Consider the following 18,756-nt stretch of genomic DNA (forward strand, 5'->3'; position numbering starts at 1 on the left):
AAGCAAGTTTGGAAGAGAAGGTTAAGTGAAAATTGATTGAGTGACTTTGAATGCTATGATACGTAGTATTTATAGGTACAATGTATGTCAAAAAATAGAAAACAAATATTTGATTCTAACACTAAAATAATTTTGCCTAGTATCACTGATATTTATACTGAACTAAGCTTTCAAACTCAAACCTCGTACATGCTTACTTATCCTTTTTTTATTTCGCCTCTAATATGTATTTTAATAAATGTATATAAAAGATGTGAGATTTGTGTAATTCTGTCCAAGGCTTTCAAAATTCTCTTATATGTTAATAAATTTTAATTTTAAATTACATTGAAAAAATTAAATTAAAATTATATCTTGTTAAATAATCATTTAAACAATTTTCAATTAATACATTTAAAATAAATAAAATATTTTATAAATGAATTGAGAACATATCTTAAAACGACTTGAAAGTGCATGTTGAAATCGAATATTTTTTTAAAAAATTGATACATGGATAAAGAGAGTAAAACTACGGCCAAGAGGAACTAATAAAGGTAGTAGATGCGCAATAAACCCACTTCCAATGTGTGAGGGGAACCCACCCTTAAAGACGTCCATATTCAAACTAGTATTGGGTTTGGCATAGGCTGTGAGGGGAGACTTCAAAAAGTCGTTTTTTTGTCTTGTTTTGTAGTGTATGTTAGACTAGGGACTGAAAATGAAGTTGTTAAAGTAATGGCCATGCTTTCATCTCTGACTTTTCCTTTGCCCTTTCCCTCATTCATTCCGTCATTCAACCGAAGTTTTTTTATATTTACGTGTTTTAATCCCTCACGTTCGGTTGCCTGCAAATTTGGACTCAACCTATTCATTTTTCTTACATTATGGAAAATGAAAATTATAAATTATATTGAATTGAGACCCAATTGTGAAGTACTAAGTTTAAGGCAGGGGGAGGGGGAGGGGGAGGGGGAGGGGCTTTTGCCTCCTTGGTTGAAATGATTATATTGTTATTTTAATCCTCCTTAGAAAATTATAATTTATGCTTTTGGCCCTTGCTTCAAATACTGTATATCAAGGTTGGAGATACAGATAGAAAGCAATTCTGCCATTTTGTTGGTATACAGTCTGAGAAATGGAGACCCAAAGTGAGAAAGAAGAGTAACATTTGCTATGTAAAAATATTATAAATTTATATTTCTGGATAAAATATTATGTGTTGTAAGCATATGCCAAATATTATTAGAATCCACACATAATTTAGGTAAAATTAGATAACAGAAAGCCCAAAAGATCTTATTTTTATCTCTTACGAAAAGTTATTATTTTTTATTTCAACTTATTATTCTATATTCCTATTTTTATGGAAAAAAACAAGAAATAAATGAAAAATCCGAGAAAATGGCAAGAAAGTAAAAAGAAAGTAATGCGGGTTCAATGAACCTGGACCACATTTGGGTTCTCTCCCGGTGATCTAAGGTTTCTCCTGCCAATGGGTTTATTTGTTTAAAATCAATATATATATATTTAAAAGTGACAAGGCGAAATATGAGGACCATCAAGTGTGGAAAGCAAAAAGGTGAGCTTTTGAAGTGATTTTAAACGGTCCCTTTTTGGCATTTGCATGAAATAGAAATTCCTCTCTTTTTTTATTGCCCTTCTCTGTATGTTACTATTTATTGTCCTTTCTTTATACATTACTTTTTAGGGAGGTTTATATACAAATTCCATTTGAAGTAAGCTTTAGCTTTAGCCTTGGCCTTTGGAACTGGGGTGGGGCAAGGTGGGGTCTTCCACTATCAATGGCTTCTGTATGAGAGGAGGTGAGACACACAGACTTTGCTATCTTATCCTTTATTCTGATTCTATTAGTTTGGAACTTTCATATGCTTGTTGTTAATTATATGAACCATCTGGGTTCTTTTCTGGGTTTATAAAGCAGAAATTTGTAGTCATGGTATTGTAAATTGTGATTATAATTTCATGAAATTGGTGAGAGATTTTCTAGTTTGTTTTTGTTTCCATTTTTGCACTACAAGCCAAGAGATTTCAATTAATTATTCGTGTCCTTGGGTCCCCTAGGAGGGATTTTCAAAATGGGACCCTTAACAATACATCAACTAAGACTTTTATACAAATAAAACTGAAAAGTCTCTTCTTAATGTATGGCTGCTTGTGATTGACTGCAACTTTTTCCATCTTTTCCCATATAACATTAACAGAAGCCGCATCAAATCAGTTGTTCTTTGTGCTTGTATTTTTTGCAAATGAGCTTTTCATGATAATTAATAACAAGGAAATATACATAAAAAGGCACAGAGAAAGAGGTGGCTAAAGACTTAAAATTTCTGGTTTGTGCTTCCCAAACTGCATATTTTATTCTAAGCACCACATTTTTACAAGTAATTGCTTGCATCAATGACTAGATATTGAATGATCTATATGTTTATTTTGGTACCACTTCTTGTTTGCTGTTTATATAACATGTAAAAAGGATCCGGATATTGAAATTGATGCTATTCATATGATAATTTAGTAAGTGAAGATGAATGTTTATTTACTTTTGGTGATAGTATTTCTGTAAATTCTATTACCAGGAGACTCTTTTTTGCTTTTATTAAAATTTTACACTAGATTCATGCATTGTTGATGCTTAATTCTCTCTTTTAGCTTGTAAAGTTTGACCTGGAATCCTATTAACACTTATATAAGCAAGATCATATCAAGGATTTATCCAAGTTCAATAGGATTTTGCAATCTCTAAACCATTACTCCACTTTCTTTGGTTAGTTTAAGCATCTTCATTGTGTTCTAATGCCATGAACTATATTCAATTTCTTTGGATGGCTTGACATTTTGATGTTCTGTTCTTTAATATCAATGCTCTGTTTGTCTATTTTAGGGCTAAGAAACTAAATAAGTATACATCAGTGTGGTGTTTTTCATGGTTTGCATGGATTCTTGCATTTTGCTATTAATTCCCTGCAACATTCAGCAGTGCACTTTTTCTGATAAGACTTAATTTTCATGTTGTACAGATTAGTGACATGGAACCCAACTCTGCTTCAAGCATTGAAGCTGAAACCAAAGAGATGGATGTTAGAAGCCTGTCGGCCTCACACCAACACTCGCAGTATCTTCACAAGGTAGGGATTCCCCCTAAGCAAAACCTCTTGAGGGAATTCACTGCCAGGGTGAAAGAAACATTATTTGCCGATGATCCTTTGCGTCCCTTCAAGGACCAACCAAGGTCTCGAAAGCTTGTCCTCGGCATCGAGGCCATCTTCCCGATTTTCGAATGGGGAAGGAGTTACAACTGGAGAAAATTTAGAGGTGATCTCATTGCTGGACTCACAATCGCGAGTCTATGCATTCCTCAGGTAGATTTTGCTATACTCCTAAAACATACATAGAGGCCATTAACTGTTAATTGTTAATGAACCTCCAATAATTTTCATATGTATTTTCTTGGAAAATAGGACATTGGTTATGCAAGGCTAGCAAACTTGGCTCCACAGTATGGACTTTGTAAGTTTTCATGTTATTTATCATCACCTTCCATTGTTAGTCTTTTTGTTGGAGTTGTCTTGAGGTTTTTATTATTGTTTTAACAATTACAGACTCCAGCTTTGTTCCACCATTGATTTATGCCTTCATGGGAAGTTCAAGGGACATCGCGATTGGACCAGTTGCTGTGGTATCTCTTTTACTAGGGTCAATGCTTTCAAATGAGATTGACCCTAATCAAAATGAAGCCGAGTATCTGCGGCTTGCATTTACAGCTACCTTTTTTGCTGGGATCACTCAAGTAACTCTTGGTTTTCTCAGGTAATTCTATATTTTACTCTCTGAATTAATAGTATTTGCTTCTAGCATTCACTAATCTATGTTTTGAAAAAAAAAAATTAGGTTGGGATTCTTGATTGACTTCTTGTCACATGCTGCCATCATCGGTTTTATGGCTGGAGCTGCGATTACAATCGCCCTCCAACAGCTTAAAGGTCTTCTTGGTATAGAAAAATTTACAAAGAAAACAGATATTATTTCTGTAATGCGCTCTGTATGGGGCAGTGTCCATCATGGAGTAAGCAGCCTTCCATCTTCCCAAGCTAAAATACAAAGCTTTCCGAACTTATATCAATTTAATCATTCGCTACTTCCCAGTTACTAAATCTATATGGTTCTACTTCTGCAGTGGAACTGGCAGACTATACTCATTGGAGTTAGCTTTTTATCCTTCCTGCTGTTAACCAAGTACATTGTAAGAGCCTCTAAGTACTATTCCAATTTACAAACTATTTATCGGGCCTGTGAGCATTTCCTAACTTTTACATGCTTTGAAAAATAGGGGAAAAAGAGCAAGAAGTTCTTCTGGGTGCCTGCAATAGCTCCTTTGATATCAGTTATTCTCTCCACCTTTTTCGTTTATATAACACATGCAGAAAAGAAAGGAGTCCAGATTGTAAGCATCTTTAACCTATAATAATCTTTAAGTCCAATACTGCAATCTCTTAGTTGAATGTTTTCTCATATATGCAGGTGAAAAACATTGAGAAAGGAATCAATCCCTCATCAGTAAATCAAATTTATTTCACTGGTGACTATCTTCTTAAAGGTTTAAAGATTGGTGTTGTGGCGGGTATGATAGCATTGACGGTACGCTATCTTTTCTTTACTATCCATCTTCACCCACAAAGGAAATTAATTAACTGCCTCTAAATGGACCTTTTTCATGTTTTCATCTTTTCTTCTTTGTTGGGTTAATTTAACAGGAAGCTGTGGCCATTGGGCGAACTTTTGCTTCGATGAAAGACTATCAACTAGATGGAAACAAAGAAATGGTGGCATTAGGAGCAATGAATGTAGTCGGTTCATTGACTTCCTGCTATGTAGCCACAGGTAAGAAATAAGATATGAATATGATATATTGAAAGTATAGACATGCACACAGAAAATCACTTAATTTTATCGGTTTATTACTAATAATGTTATTTCCTTCATCATCTGCAGGGTCATTTTCTCGATCAGCAGTAAATTTCATGTCTGGCTGCGAAACTGCTGTTTCTAATATCATCATGTCCTGTGTTGTATTTCTGACTTTAGAATTCTTAACACCTTTGTTCAAATACACCCCAAATGCTATTCTCGCTGCCATCATTATATCTGCTGTGGTTGGACTTATCGATGTTAAGGCAGCAATTTTGGTATGGAAGATTGATAAATTCGATTTTGTTGCATGCTTGGGAGCCTTTCTTGGAGTAGTATTTGTATCAGTCGAGATTGGCCTTCTAATTGCTGTAAGAACTAAGAATATGCCAACTATATCTAAATTTCCTGAAGATGAACTATACCCTATTTATGTTTGATTAAAATCTGTTTTCTCACTGAAAACTTCATGGCAGGTCATAATATCCTTTGCTAAAATCCTCTTACAAGTTACTAGACCTCGAACGGCGATTCTAGGGAAGGTACCAAGGACTAATGTGTACCGAAATATACTACAATATCCAGAAGCAACTAAAGTTCCAGGGGTTCTGATTGTGAGAGTTGATTCTGCTATTTACTTTTCCAACTCTAATTATGTCAAGGAGAGGTATAACACCCTTCTAAGGAACTCCTAATCTCCTAAGAACAAGATTTGAAGATACTCAAAGTCATTAACATCCTTGCAGGATACTGAGATGGTTGATGGATGAAGAAGAGAAAGTAAAAGCTGGATGTCAACCAACAATCCATTTTTTGATAGTTGAGATGTCGCGTAAGACTTCTCAAACTGGTTGTTTTACCATTGTTTTCATTTGCAATTTAAGCTCACATTTCCTAATGTCTAAGGTGTATGTTGTGCAGCTGTTACCGACATTGATACCAGTGGCATCCATGCCTTGGAAGAATTACACAGTAGTCTTGAGAAAAAGAATATTCAGGTAAGGGGCCCAAATAATTTATAAAAACTTCCTTGAAACAATAAACTGTAATAGGCTTTTTCCAGTTTACCTGAGATATTCCTGCACTGTTGCATAATAGCTTATACTAGCAAATCCTGGACCCGTGGTGATGGACAAGCTCGAGGCATCGAAATTTGCAAATTTAATCGGAGACGACAAGATCTTCTTGACGGTCTCAGATGCAGTGTCATCATGTTCTCCAAAACTGGTGGAAAATGTCTGAACAGTGTAGATTTCCAGTATGGGAAGAGAGGGAGGGGGTCTGTAATGAAGGCTGATAATGAATGGGTGAATTTAGGGGTGTTTTTAAGGGGGAATGGCTGACATCATACTCCAAAAGGAAAAATAGTAAAAAGTGTATAATGTGGTGTGGATAAGTTTATTGTCTATAGGATCCTTCCTTCTAATTTTTTTTTTTTAGCTTTTTGGTTTTTCGTTAGTTTTTAACCATAGGGAATCACTTTTCCTCAAAACAGCAATCATTGTTTACTAATTGACATCTAGTGATGTAAGCAAGAACTTTTTGTTTTCTACGAGTTGAGCAACTACATACAATAATGGTGAACATAGACGCAAATGGGTGCTACATCCATTAAGAATCCAATGCACGTTCAGATTTTTGTATAAAGAAAGATTCTGGCACGCCATGGTATTTCTCTTTCCTTTTTTTAATTGCAGTGAACAGATTTGTAGTCTTGCAGTTAAGGCAGCAGTGGTCCTTCCAAATTCATGACTTTAACCTCCATCTTTTGCTATATTTATTACAAAAATTGAAATATAAATTTAAAAATGTAAAACCTTTTACGATTTTAATTTTTTTAAAAATACTATTTATGACCCAAGCTCTCCAATAGTGAAAATGGGTAAACCTTGGCATGGACGCTATCAGAGTAAAATACATTATAATTCCATTAGTAGTTTATTTGAATAGAAAGAATTGAGGGTTGCATTAATGTCGATAGCTTTTATAAAATAAAAAATTGTCCCTTTGTGTAAAAGATTCCTATACTCAATAGCTTGTAAAATATATCTATGATTGTAAAGAGTATAGAAATACTGATATATTAAAGATAAACTAAATATCAATGGTTAGAGATTAAAATCTCTATTTTGATTTTAATTAAATTTATATTTCATTATAAATAATTATGAGCAATTTGTATGTAATCTTAAAATCTTCATATATGAATTGAAACAAGTCTTTTGCGAATGATATTTAAAATTTCATGATATCATTTCTTACCTTTGGTTTTGTGAAAATATTATTCACCAACTCATATGTCATCAAATTAACAAGAGTAAAATTTATTTTTTATTTTATATGTGGATGATATTCTACTTGCTACCAGTGATTTGTGAAATAATTTCTTTTAAAAACTTTTGATACGAGAGATATGTATAAAACATCTTATGCCATTAAAATATATAACAAAATGCTTTGAGTCTATCTTAAAAAAACCTATAATCAAAAAGATTTTAGAATGGTTTTAAATGAAAGATTCCTTGCTTAGTGTAGCACCCATTGTCAAGGGTGATAGGTCCAAATTGAACTAGTTCTAAAAAAATAAGCTTCAAATGGAATAAATGCAAAACTTTCATATCCTCGTGTTGTTGAAAGCCTATTGTATGCTCATGTTTGTACTAGATTTGACATTGTATTTTCTGTTTCAAATGTTTGGAAGATATCATAATAATTCATGTTTAGACCTTGAAGAGCTATAAAGAAAGTAATGAGGTACACTAAAAGGACTAATGAATACATGCTCATGTATAAGTGAATTCACAACTTAGAGGTAGTTGATTATTTCGTATCAAATTTTGTTAGGTGTGTTGATTAACAAAAATTAACATATAAATACATTTTTATGTTAGTGGGCATATAGTCATATCTTGAAGGTGTGTAAAGTAGACTTTTCGTTCTTACTTCTACCACGAAGGATGAACTTTTTTCTTTTTCTTCTTTTTTTTTTTGAGTCACATGCGTATAATTGAATTGTTTTATATTAAAACTTAAATTATTAATTCACATGTTTTTTATCTCGATATTAAGTATTTAGCTATGAGAAAAGATTATATGAAACTATAATTTTACATCATTCCTATCTCTTTCAAATAGGAAAATGACAAATCAAATTTTTCCTCCTGATTTTCAGCATTTTTAGTTGAATCTGAATTTTTTAGGAGAAAAAAGGCTAAAAATTAAGAGAAAAAATTTAATTTGTCATTCTACTATTAAAAAAAGATAGGGAGAACATAAAATTATAGTTTTATATAATCCCTTCTCATTTAGCTATAAAGTAATCTGTTAAAAATATCACCTGCACATAAAAAAAAATTAATAGCCGGATGCTCGAGAGGAAAAGAGGATGTAATAATTGATATAATTATCACTGAGGAAATGTGTTTTATTACACATATTTTGGCTGAATGAAGATAAAAAAAAACTCATATCAAGGCCAAAGATTATCTCTTGGAATTGGAATCACAATACCATAGAAGATATTGAAACCGCTAGTATGCTAATGGATGCAAAGAACCAAGCCGGAAGAGAGTAAGCTCCTGAGTGGTGTGACGGTGGAGGAACGCCACCAGGCGGTGTCGATGGTGACTTAGTAGATGGAGTTCCACCTTTATCAGATGAAGGGCTAGCTGCAATAACGTCAATCATTTGAAATGCAAGAGAGCAAATATTTAGCTCGAAATTTTGTTTTATATATAAATCACAGATGTTCTCATCTGTTTTACGGTTTGAATATAGTTCTGTTCAGATTCAGAATGATATTCAGGTAAAATTTTCTCGACAATGTTGTTCAAATGTTTGAGAAAAAAATTTCACTTTCACTTCTTTCAACTACACGTTAATATGTTTACCTCAATTTTAATTAAACTTTATATTTATATTTAAATTATTTGATTAAAAGGCATTTTTAGATTTGAAAAATAAAAAAGATTCTCAATAGATTATGTTAGAATGTGAAAATATAATTTTCTTTGAGTACCATTATGTTAAAGTGACTACTGAAAAGCAGCACACCTTCAAGATTTTGTCCCAACTCTAAAGAAAGCTTAGGATCACCTCTTGATATTTAAATAAAAGAAATTCTAGTTGTTGAACTTTGCACGTGATGAAACTTGAACCTATAATCTCTATATGTATGTGCAAGTATTTAGTGGTCATTTTTTAATACAATGATATTTAAAAGAAGACAATACCTTTGCGTTATCAACACAATGCTCTATTTAAAAACACTACTTACCGGGAGCGACGCCAGGTGACGGAGAAACTGCCATGGCAACAATCCTTTGTTATCAAACAAATAAAAGAAACAATGAGTAAATATTAGAACGTAAGAATACGAAGTTTAGCGTTTACCGTCACATTGGCTGATGGGAGGAGCGGAAATCTGGCAGGCTGAAGGCAAAGTCTCGGCCTTCGTAACGTTAATGTTGGCACCCAATTGAGCATTGTTTTTTATATATTCACAAATGCAATCAGGATTAGATTTCAACACTTTTTCAAGACCAGCACAACATGAAGCAGCGGGCTTCCCATCTTTGCTGCCATTATTAGACAAGAATTGAACACAATCTACCATATTATACATGGCAGTGGAACAACTCAGTGATGGGGATGCTGGTGGTGCTAACCTAGATTTTGCCAACACCAAGCTGGTCATGAAAATACAAATGACCACGTAAATTTTCTCCATTCTTTTTATTTTTTTTATTTAAAATTAATTAACTTAGAATTCAAAAACATTTAAGTTTCAGAGAGTTCATGGATCAAAAGTGTTAACAAAATATGGATAGTTATAAATAAGGATATGAAGACCAATTTTTTTCTTCTAGATTTCCATTTATTTCTCTTGGTAGTTGCATTATTTACGTTTTGAACTGTGAATTTGTCATGAATTTGCTTGTCTTTCGTTTTAAATTGTTCATTCTTTCTAATTATATCTCTAAATGAATTTGTGTTTTAAAACAGAATTTCAATTAACCTAGAAATTGTTATTGAATTGTTTAAACAAAGTTTATTTTTTATTACAATTTTTTTTGGTGTATTGGGAGTATAGTTTTAAATTTTACAAGTAGAATTTTGAAGGTGATACATGTTTTATTTAGGGTATAATAATAAATAAGTTACATTTTATCAAGGCTTAATACATTATTTAGTACTTGTGCTTGACACTTTTTTTAATGTGATACTTTTATTTAATTTTTGTCTAATATGGAACATGTATTTAGTAAAAAGTATACATTTTAGTTCTTGAAAGAAATGGTATTAACTTTTTAGTGTTTAACTTGAGTTTCAAAGTTGATTTGATGGAAATTCATAATTTACTGAAAAAATCAGTCATCTTAATACAAAAGTTAAACAAATTCACAATTAATACTAATTTTGTTTCATTACCAAAATCATAAAAACTCAAACCTAATAAGTAATAATATTAGCAATTAACCTTCATCAAATCACCCTAAAACTTGAACTAAACACTAAAAAGTTAAAATCATTACCCAGGGTACCAAAATGTATAACTTTTACCAAATATAAATATCACATTAGATCAAAATCGTGTCAAATTCAAGTACCAAATGATAAATTAAGCCTTTTACCAAATACTAATAAAAAAAAATCTAATTACTCAAAAACAATGGGCCAATATGTTAGTAATTCTTTTATAGGCTGAACTGGCTGAGCCCATCAAAATTTCATTTCAGGCTGCTTATGTTTATGTAAATTGGAAAAAAGTAAATTCATCAAAAAAAAAAAATGGCAGTGTCTCGTCTGTATATATTTATGTAAGTTAATATATTTTTGGGGCAACAAATATAAATTAAAATTAATTATTAAGTAAATTTTTCTTTTTGGCAAATTATCAAGATTAGTGTCAGTCAATTAGTTGTTTTGCCAACTTAACGGTTTACTTTGCCATTGGATGCATTCCTTCAATCCAGGAAAAACCGTAGTTTGCTACCCAAGTGGCGAATAACAGTGGACATTGATCTTTCTCTTGAGAATGTCTACAATGATGCAGTCCTGCTGGTTAATGTCTACTACTTTGCAGAGTAGGAGTGGGTTAAGAAGTCATTTGCAGTGGTTTCTTGAATGATCGTGCAATAGCCAACCCATCATCGGAAATCTTGTATCAATGAGTACAGCCGCCGCTCCACCGCACTTTCTCAGATTTCTGTCATACGTTATTAAGACCTTGACAAAACACTACAATTGTGAGGGCTCCATTTCAACCGAGCAACTCCTACTATAATCTGAGACTGGTCGCCTCATCTGCTTTCCGTACACCCAATTAGCACTGGAAGAGGGAGAAAATTTTTACAGAAGACTCATTAACCTTATCGAATGTATCTCAACTTATGCATTCCAAAAATTATAATTTAAAATGAATCTATAATAAGGATGGAAAAATAGTTTAAACTCAGTTAAGTTCTTACCTTAAGTGGATCTTTTTCATTTTTATGAAAATTAGGTTCTTGTGGGGCTAGACCGGATGAAATAGATTTTTGTTGATACTGATGTTTAACAAAAAGGAGAATGTGGTGGTGTCAAGGTGGAGAGCTGGAGTAAGCAAGGAGGGAAGTAGGAGGAGAGGTAAGACTAAGAGAAGACTATAAAGTGCTAGGGAGCTGGCTTCAAGTTGCTATCCCCTTTGCTCATCGTGCCTTGGGATACATATATATAAGGAGAGAGTCCCCTTGCTTGATAGTGCCACAACACCAACAATACAAGTGTGATGTGGCACACTTGTATGATTGGCCAAGTGGCAGGTCTGTTATGTGTCAATTGTCGTCAAACGTGATACTGCCTGGCATTTTCATTAATGAGATAGTACGAAGTTGTTAGGTCTCAAGGGTCCCCCTTAGGAAAAGAGAACAACCTGCTGAAAGCAGATGGCCTAATAGAAGACCCATTAATAGTGGGAGGCCAAGGATGAATGGCCTTCTTATGGAACGTCTAAGGCATGCAAGTAGCTAGACATCAAGAGGTGTAAAGTGAAGGGACACCCACAGGTGCCTCCCAAGCTACTTCTTGTGATACCATGTGTGCAAGCCGGGGTAGAGGCACAACAATTGTCCCCCCCCCCCCCAGTCAAGAGGTGGATTATAAAATAGTCTGTCTCAAGACCATCCGCAGGTAGTCTCAACAAGTGGTAATTACCGCAAATTAAGTAGCGGGTGGTCTACAATACCAAAAGTTGCCTCTCGCGCATGTTGAGGACGCTTTTAGAGTTGAAAGGTCGTACTGGAGATTCTAAAACTTCTACATTTAATAAAAATTGAACCGTTGTTCATAGGAAATAGGGTTAATGATGCACTGCTGCATGAGACACGTGTTTGGGTGACATCAGTTGTGAGGCTTCAAATTGTTTGTGCAATGAAACGCACCGTTTTGGAAGAGGTCTATATATAGGTTTTTTCGTCAATCTTCAAGTTATTTTGCTGTCTCAAAATTTCCAAGTTTTTTTGTGCTCTTTCTGTGACCACTTTTTAAATTTCTTCAAGTTTTCAATTGGTTTTTCAATTTCCTTGCCCCATTCATTTTTTTAGTCTTGACTTTTCTTTATATTTGTTTGTGTGCTTCGCTCTCATGGTTTTTTGTGGTAAGGCCTCGTTTTTCTAAATCTTTCTCCCCTGATTCATGACCTTTTCTCATCGATCATGGCTAGAAACAATCATGAAGAAGTTGTTAAGAGTTTTATAATGAAGGTGGAAAGAGGGTGCCCTTCAGAAGACACAAAGAACCGATGGTTGGATCCACTTATGAGTGCACCACCACTGAAAAGGAAGTTAGGAGAGTGCTCCGATGCAAGGGGTTTTCGGCCTCAAGCTATAATTTTGGCCCAACTATATCATGGTGGTCATCAATATTGATAAAAGAAAAAGGCTTGCTTAAGTCTTCTTCAATATCTTTTTCCTTAAATTATTTTATTTGTAAAATTATTATTTTAATTAATAATGTCATGTTAGAAAATGAAAAATATATATTCATTTATTTATATTTATTTATAAATTTTATGTATTTTTATTGAAAATGAATGTTTAAATATTTTTTATTTTTATTTTTAAAGTTTTAGAATTTTAATTTTAGAATTTCTAAGAATCAAGACTAAATTGACATAATGTATAAAGTTGAGGTTAAATTTGTTAAATTTTTAAAAATTTGAACATAATTAATAAAATATATAAATAATGAAGGGCTAAATTAGTTATTATGTCAATAAAAAAGTCTTGTCAAGCATTTGTTATTTATTTAACGTATGAGTGACCAAAATATTAAATTTCGATAACATTATTGACTAAAATAGAAAATTTTAAACTTGAGTGACTAAAACAAAAACGCACAAATAATTAGGTGACTATTTATATCAATTACCCAAAAATCTATTTGTCGAAACCATTCTTTTGAAAACGGGGATCGACTTTGTTTGAAAGTAAAAATTAAAGCGGGAGTCGCCACCAATCTTTTATTAGGTGTGATTGGATCACCTTTGTTTTAATAAATCAATTTTAGTTTACTAAAATAGGGCCTTTGGTCTATGAAACTTGAGAGAATAAGTTCGGGAGTCGGTTACGTGCGAGGAAGGATTAGCACCCTCGACACGCCCAAAAAATTGGTACCGAATTGATTAGTTAGTGTCTTAATGTCGAAAATTAAAAATCGGGAAGGGACTTGAAATACGATCTTTTCTATTAATACCGATTTTAAAATTCTTGAATTAACTTAAATCGATTTGTTTAAAGATTTCCTTATCTCGAGATATCGGAGTATCACATCCCGTAAGTTTGGACACAATACCATGAATTCCCGAGCACAAGGTTGTCTTTTAATTTAAATTGAGTTTCGTGTGTTTTAAAACTCGAAAAGGATATTTTGCTATTTAGAAATAACGAGAAAATCGAAACCCCGTAAGTTAGGACACAATTCCTTGATATCTCAAAATGCATAACATTGCCTTATTTGGAAAATTTCGTTTTTGAGTAATAGCGAATATGGCATTTGAACGACGTACATTATTTGTTTGGAATAAAAAAAATCAAGCGATCCAAGTCGAGCAAGTATGTTGGGTTAATGTATGATATGATTTAAACTAGATAAAACAAAAATATAACATAGAGTACGTAATAACAACACAAATACAATATTATACAAGCAAATGACAATAACTAAAATACGAATAAACTAATTATACCATACACAATGGCAATAATCACATAACATATGTAACTTGAATACTAATCATTAATAATAAAAGACAAGTGAATTAAAAATATTATAACGCATAAACTAAAATGACTAAAACGTAAAACAAATTTCAAAATAATTAATAAATGAATTTAAAATAAATAATGAGAAAAGAAATTTAATCAACAATGTACAAAACAATTTAAAAATAGAATATATGTACACATATATATAGTAGGTAAGGAATAAATAACATATATAAAATAGACCAATATAAAATATATGCATAAAGCAAGTTAAAATATATAATAAGAATTTAAACAAACAATACATTAAAATAAGTTGGAATAGATGTAAAGTAAATAACATATAAAATATTTTAAATAACACATAGGTGAAATATTATTTTTTTAAAAGTTAATAAATGGATTAAATAGATTTAGGACATGGTTGAAAACGAGTTAAAAATTGGGGTACAAAATTATAAATACTGGAAAGTTAATCAGGGACCTAATAAAAAACTAAACGAAATCTAAGGGTTAGAATTAAAAAAAAAAACAAAAGAAAATTGGAAATGGGGGCCGATTGAATGGAGTTGCGAATGGAAAGGACTAAACGCACAGATATCCCTTTTAGGGAGAATTCACAACCCCCCTTACACTTACAGTACCTTTTCAAATGATTTTAAAAAAGTTTCCTACTTTTCTATTCTGCTGGTCCCTTTTTCAAGAGAAAAAAAAAAAACCAAAAACTCTTTCCTTCTCTCTTTTCATTTTCATTTCTCTGAAACAAACCTCTCTCTCACCAAGTTCAAGTGAGAAAGCTACTATTTCGCCCTCCGAGTACTCGTCCCCTTCTTCTTTTCCATGGCCTAAACGAGAAACTTGAGGGGTTTCGTGGCCCTTTTGGATCGGGGAATCTCCGATGGGGGTGGGACGTGAAGAATAGGTAAGTTTTCAGCCCTTCTTTTGTTTTTTATTTTTATTTTTAAAATATTTAACACAGAAAATAAAATAAAAAAAAATCTAAAGAAAGAAAAAAAAACCAAGGAAAGAAAATATGAAAACAACCTTTTTTGTTCTCTTTTTTTATTAATAATCTGTGTAATACAACCCCCTTTTTTGTATTTGAAGACAAAACCCCCTTTTTGTTTATTGATTTGCAATAAATTTGAAAGGAAACTAAGAAGAAGTTAAAACGAAATGAAAACAAATAAAATGAAATCGAAGATCCACCTTTCTGCATTTTTTCTCTTGATTGCTAGTGTTTTTTTTTTGGATTTTTTTTTTGCTGAAATTTTTTTTTGCTGGAATTTTTTGTTCTTTTTTTTCAAATGGGAGAATCCTCTCTTTTTTTGTGTGTGTGTGTGTTCCCCCCTTCATTTCTACCATTTTGCTTGTTTTTTATGCCATTTGCAGGTAGTGGGTGAAAAAGGAACAACCACCCATGTTTTTGGCCTGAAAATCTGGGAAGTGGGTGCCCCAAATCACGTAATCTGTCTGAAGGACCAAATCACAAATGCAGCAAAACTTCTGGGGCTAAATGTAATTTTTAAAAAGTTTAAGGTTAAAATGTAATTTAAGGAAAGTTTAGGGGTCTAAGATGTAAATTTTTTGAAATTTTTTTATTTTTTTATTTTATTTTTTTGAAATTTTGGAACTTAAACACGAATTCTAGTCGGACAAAAATTTAGTGCTTACAACTGCCCTTCTTTGCTCATCATTGTGAAACAAGGATAGTGCAAAGACTTAAAAGCACTAAATTTTGTTCAAATGCCCAATCTTTATTCTTTATTGAAAAACAAGAAATTGAAAATAGCTCGGGATGTGACCCGAAGTTCAACTCACCTCTCGAATTATGAGTTGATCTTTGAAAAAGCAAAAAAAAAATTGAAAATATCTCAGCGTGTGACCTAAGGCTTAACTCACCTCTCGTAATATGAGTTGATTTTTTTTTTTTGAAAAACAGAAATTGAAAATACCTCAGTGCGTGATTTGAGGTTCAACTCACCTCTCGCAATATCAGTTGATTGATTTTTTTGAAAAGTAGAAATTAAAAATACCTCAGCATGTGAACCGATGTTCAACTCACCTCTCGCAATATGAGTTGATTTTTTTTGAAAGACAGAAATTGAAAATAGCTCAACGTGTCTTGAGGCTCAACTCATTTCTCGCAATATGAGTTGATTTTTTTGAAAGACAAAAATTGAAAATACCTCAACGTGTTTTGAGGCTCAACTCACCTCTCGCAATATGAGTTGATTTTTTTGAAAGACAGAAATTGAAAATACCTCAACGTGTCTTGGGGCTCAACTCATTTCTCGTAATATGAGTTGATTTTTTTGAAAAATAGAAATTGAAATTACCTCAGCGTGTCCTGAGGCTCAACTCACCTCTCGCAATATGAGTTGATTTTTTTGAAACAGAAATAAAAACATCAGAATACCAAAACATGTTATCTGGTGGAACTCAGGTGTCTTTTCCTTTAATTCAGTACAGCTATCATCACGTCCTCTCGCTCTACTGGAGTACCTGTAGATGTCATGCATAACGTTATCATGATATGCATATATGTTTGTCTTAAATGCCTTTATGCCTACATGATTATGCTATGCGCCTTTGGCATGTTTGTCTTATGTCCTTTTTCTTCACGATTTTTTTTGTGATGATCTGCATTCATTTCTTCGGCTCTTGACTTTCTATTTAGGCCCTGTACCCATCCTCAAGTTTTTACAAGTAATCAACGTTTCTCAGATGCCGCTGGTCGAACTTTGTCCTTACCTTGAGACTCTTGTACTTATCAAATTCTTATCCGGGTAATGCTCAACATTTCTTTTGTCTAGAGTATGTCATTTCACATTTATCATTTAAATAAACCACATAATGAGATACATGAAAATGGTCAGGTAGGAATAAAGGGATACCTCACATTTATTTATTTCAAATGTAGCAAACAAAGAAAATTAACCAATGATAGTGAAAAAGTGTCATAAAGAGAAAAGGGATCGCATTCAACGGATACAAATGCTCTAGATATTCAACACATGAACTCGTCCACGTTTCTTATCAAGAATCTTTTCAAGCATGGCTTCTTGCGTAGAAGATTTTGAGCTACTGAAAAATGGTTCAAATGCTGTAGTCTCACTGTTTGACCCACCGTTCAACCGCCTTACTTTTTAAAAATGCCCTTTCGGGTTTTCATTCTAATCCTTTGTGTTAATCAAAATGCCCTTTTCGGTTTTTCACCTTGATCCTTTTTTTTCAGGCATAATATTTCTTCACAGCATCTGAATTCACTAGATTCGGTAACTCCTTCTCATCCATCTCAGTGAGAATCAAAGCTCCGCCCGAGAATGCCTTCTTTACGACGTATGGTCCTTCCCAATTTGTTTCCCAATTTCCTCGTAAGTCCTTCTGTATTGGAAGAATCTTTCTCAGTACGAGTTCTCCTTCGTGAAATTCTCTTGGCCTATTTTCTTTTCATGGACCGCGATCATTCTCTTCTGGTACATCTATCCGTGACAAATTGCCTTTAAAGGTTTTTCTTCGATGAGGTTTAACTGGTCATATCGAGCTCGAACCCATTCTGCTTCCTCTAGTTTTGACTCCATTAAGACTCGTAAAGAGGGGATTTCAACTTCGATGGGTAGTACAGCCTCCATTCCATAGACCAGAGAGAAAGGAGTTGCTCCCGTTGATGTCCGTACAGATGTGCGATATGCATACAAATCAAATGGTAGCTTCTCGTCCCAGTCTTTATATGTCTCGGTCATTTTCCCAATAATCTTCTTAATATTCTTGTTGGTCGCTTCAACAGCTCCGTTCATTTTCGGGTGATAGGGCGATGAGTTATGATGCTTTATTTGAAATTGCTCACACTTCCTTCATCATCTTGTTGTTGATTCAAAGCGTTATCTCGAAATGATTCTTTCAGGCAAACCATATCGACAAATGATTTCTTTTTTCAAAAACCTGCAAATTGCAGTCTTCGTCACATTGGCAAATGATGCGGCTTCTATCCATTTTGTGAAGTAATCAATAACCACAAAAATGAATCGATGTCCATCAGAAGCTTTTGGGGTAATTGGCCCTATAACATCCATGCCCCACATAGAAAAAGGCCACGGAGAAGTCATGACATGCAGGGGTGAAGGGGCTACATGAATCTTATCACCATAAATTTGACATTTGTGGCATTTTCTTGCATAACTAATGTAGTCGCTTTCCATCGTCAGCCAGTAATAATCGAGTCTCATAATCTTCCTAGTCATAGTGAAACCATTGGCATACGTTCCACAAGTTCCTTCATGGACATCTTCAAGTATTTTTCTAGTTTCAGCATCACCCACACATCTCAATAGCACTTGATCTTTTCCTCTTTTGTATAGGATGTCCCCGTCAAGAACGAATCCAGCTGCCATTCTTCTAATTGTTCTTTTTTTGTTCTCATTTGCTTGTTCGGGATACCTTTGATTCTTGATATATTCTAAGACATCATGGAACCATGGTCGTCCATCTGGCTCTTTTTCAATGCTGAAACAATGTGCAGGGACTTCATATATGCTCATTTGAAGAGGCATTTTTTCTGTTTCTCTGTTTGCTTTGAACATTGAAGCCAAAGTAGCCAGGG

The 18,756-nt window shown here is 33.3% G+C and overlaps 2 protein-coding genes across 7 annotated transcripts; one reads left to right on the forward strand and one right to left on the reverse strand.

Annotated features, from left to right (window-relative positions):
- Nucleotides 1–1,512: 1,512 nt before the first annotated feature.
- On the forward strand, nucleotides 1,513–6,559 carry LOC108485449 (sulfate transporter 1.3). 6 transcript variants are annotated; one of them, XM_017789286.2, is made up of 15 exons: nucleotides 1,513–1,561; nucleotides 1,691–1,805; nucleotides 3,021–3,362; nucleotides 3,462–3,510; nucleotides 3,603–3,810; nucleotides 3,892–4,066; nucleotides 4,178–4,243; nucleotides 4,331–4,444; nucleotides 4,522–4,638; nucleotides 4,755–4,881; nucleotides 4,993–5,279; nucleotides 5,385–5,575; nucleotides 5,655–5,740; nucleotides 5,830–5,906; nucleotides 6,007–6,559. In XM_017789286.2, the coding sequence occupies exons 3-15, from the start codon at nucleotides 3,030–3,032 to the stop codon at nucleotides 6,148–6,150; spliced, it is 1,974 nt and encodes a 657-aa protein (XP_017644775.1). In that variant the 5' UTR covers nucleotides 1,513–1,561; nucleotides 1,691–1,805; nucleotides 3,021–3,029; the 3' UTR covers nucleotides 6,151–6,559. The 6 variants fall into 6 exon arrangements, with proteins under 6 accessions (XP_017644775.1, XP_052886019.1, XP_052886020.1 ...); XM_053030059.1 differs by lacking the exons at nucleotides 1,513–1,561; nucleotides 1,691–1,805 and adding an exon at nucleotides 1,893–1,974; XM_053030060.1 differs by lacking the exons at nucleotides 1,513–1,561; nucleotides 1,691–1,805 and adding an exon at nucleotides 2,052–2,384.
- A 2,730-nt stretch (nucleotides 6,560–9,289) lies between these two features.
- On the reverse strand, nucleotides 9,290–18,547 carry LOC108484920 (non-specific lipid transfer protein GPI-anchored 31-like). Its single transcript, XM_017788802.2, has 2 exons — nucleotides 18,417–18,547; nucleotides 9,290–9,575 (listed from the first exon to the last, which is right to left on the reverse strand). The coding sequence occupies exons 1-2, from the start codon at nucleotides 18,545–18,547 to the stop codon at nucleotides 9,290–9,292; spliced, it is 417 nt and encodes a 138-aa protein (XP_017644291.2).
- Between the last annotated feature and the right edge of the window lie 209 nt (nucleotides 18,548–18,756).

The sequence above is a fragment of the Gossypium arboreum genome, chromosome 6 (genome assembly GCF_025698485.1).
Source record: "Gossypium arboreum isolate Shixiya-1 chromosome 6, ASM2569848v2, whole genome shotgun sequence".
Lineage (NCBI taxonomy): Eukaryota > Viridiplantae > Streptophyta > Magnoliopsida > Malvales > Malvaceae > Gossypium > Gossypium arboreum.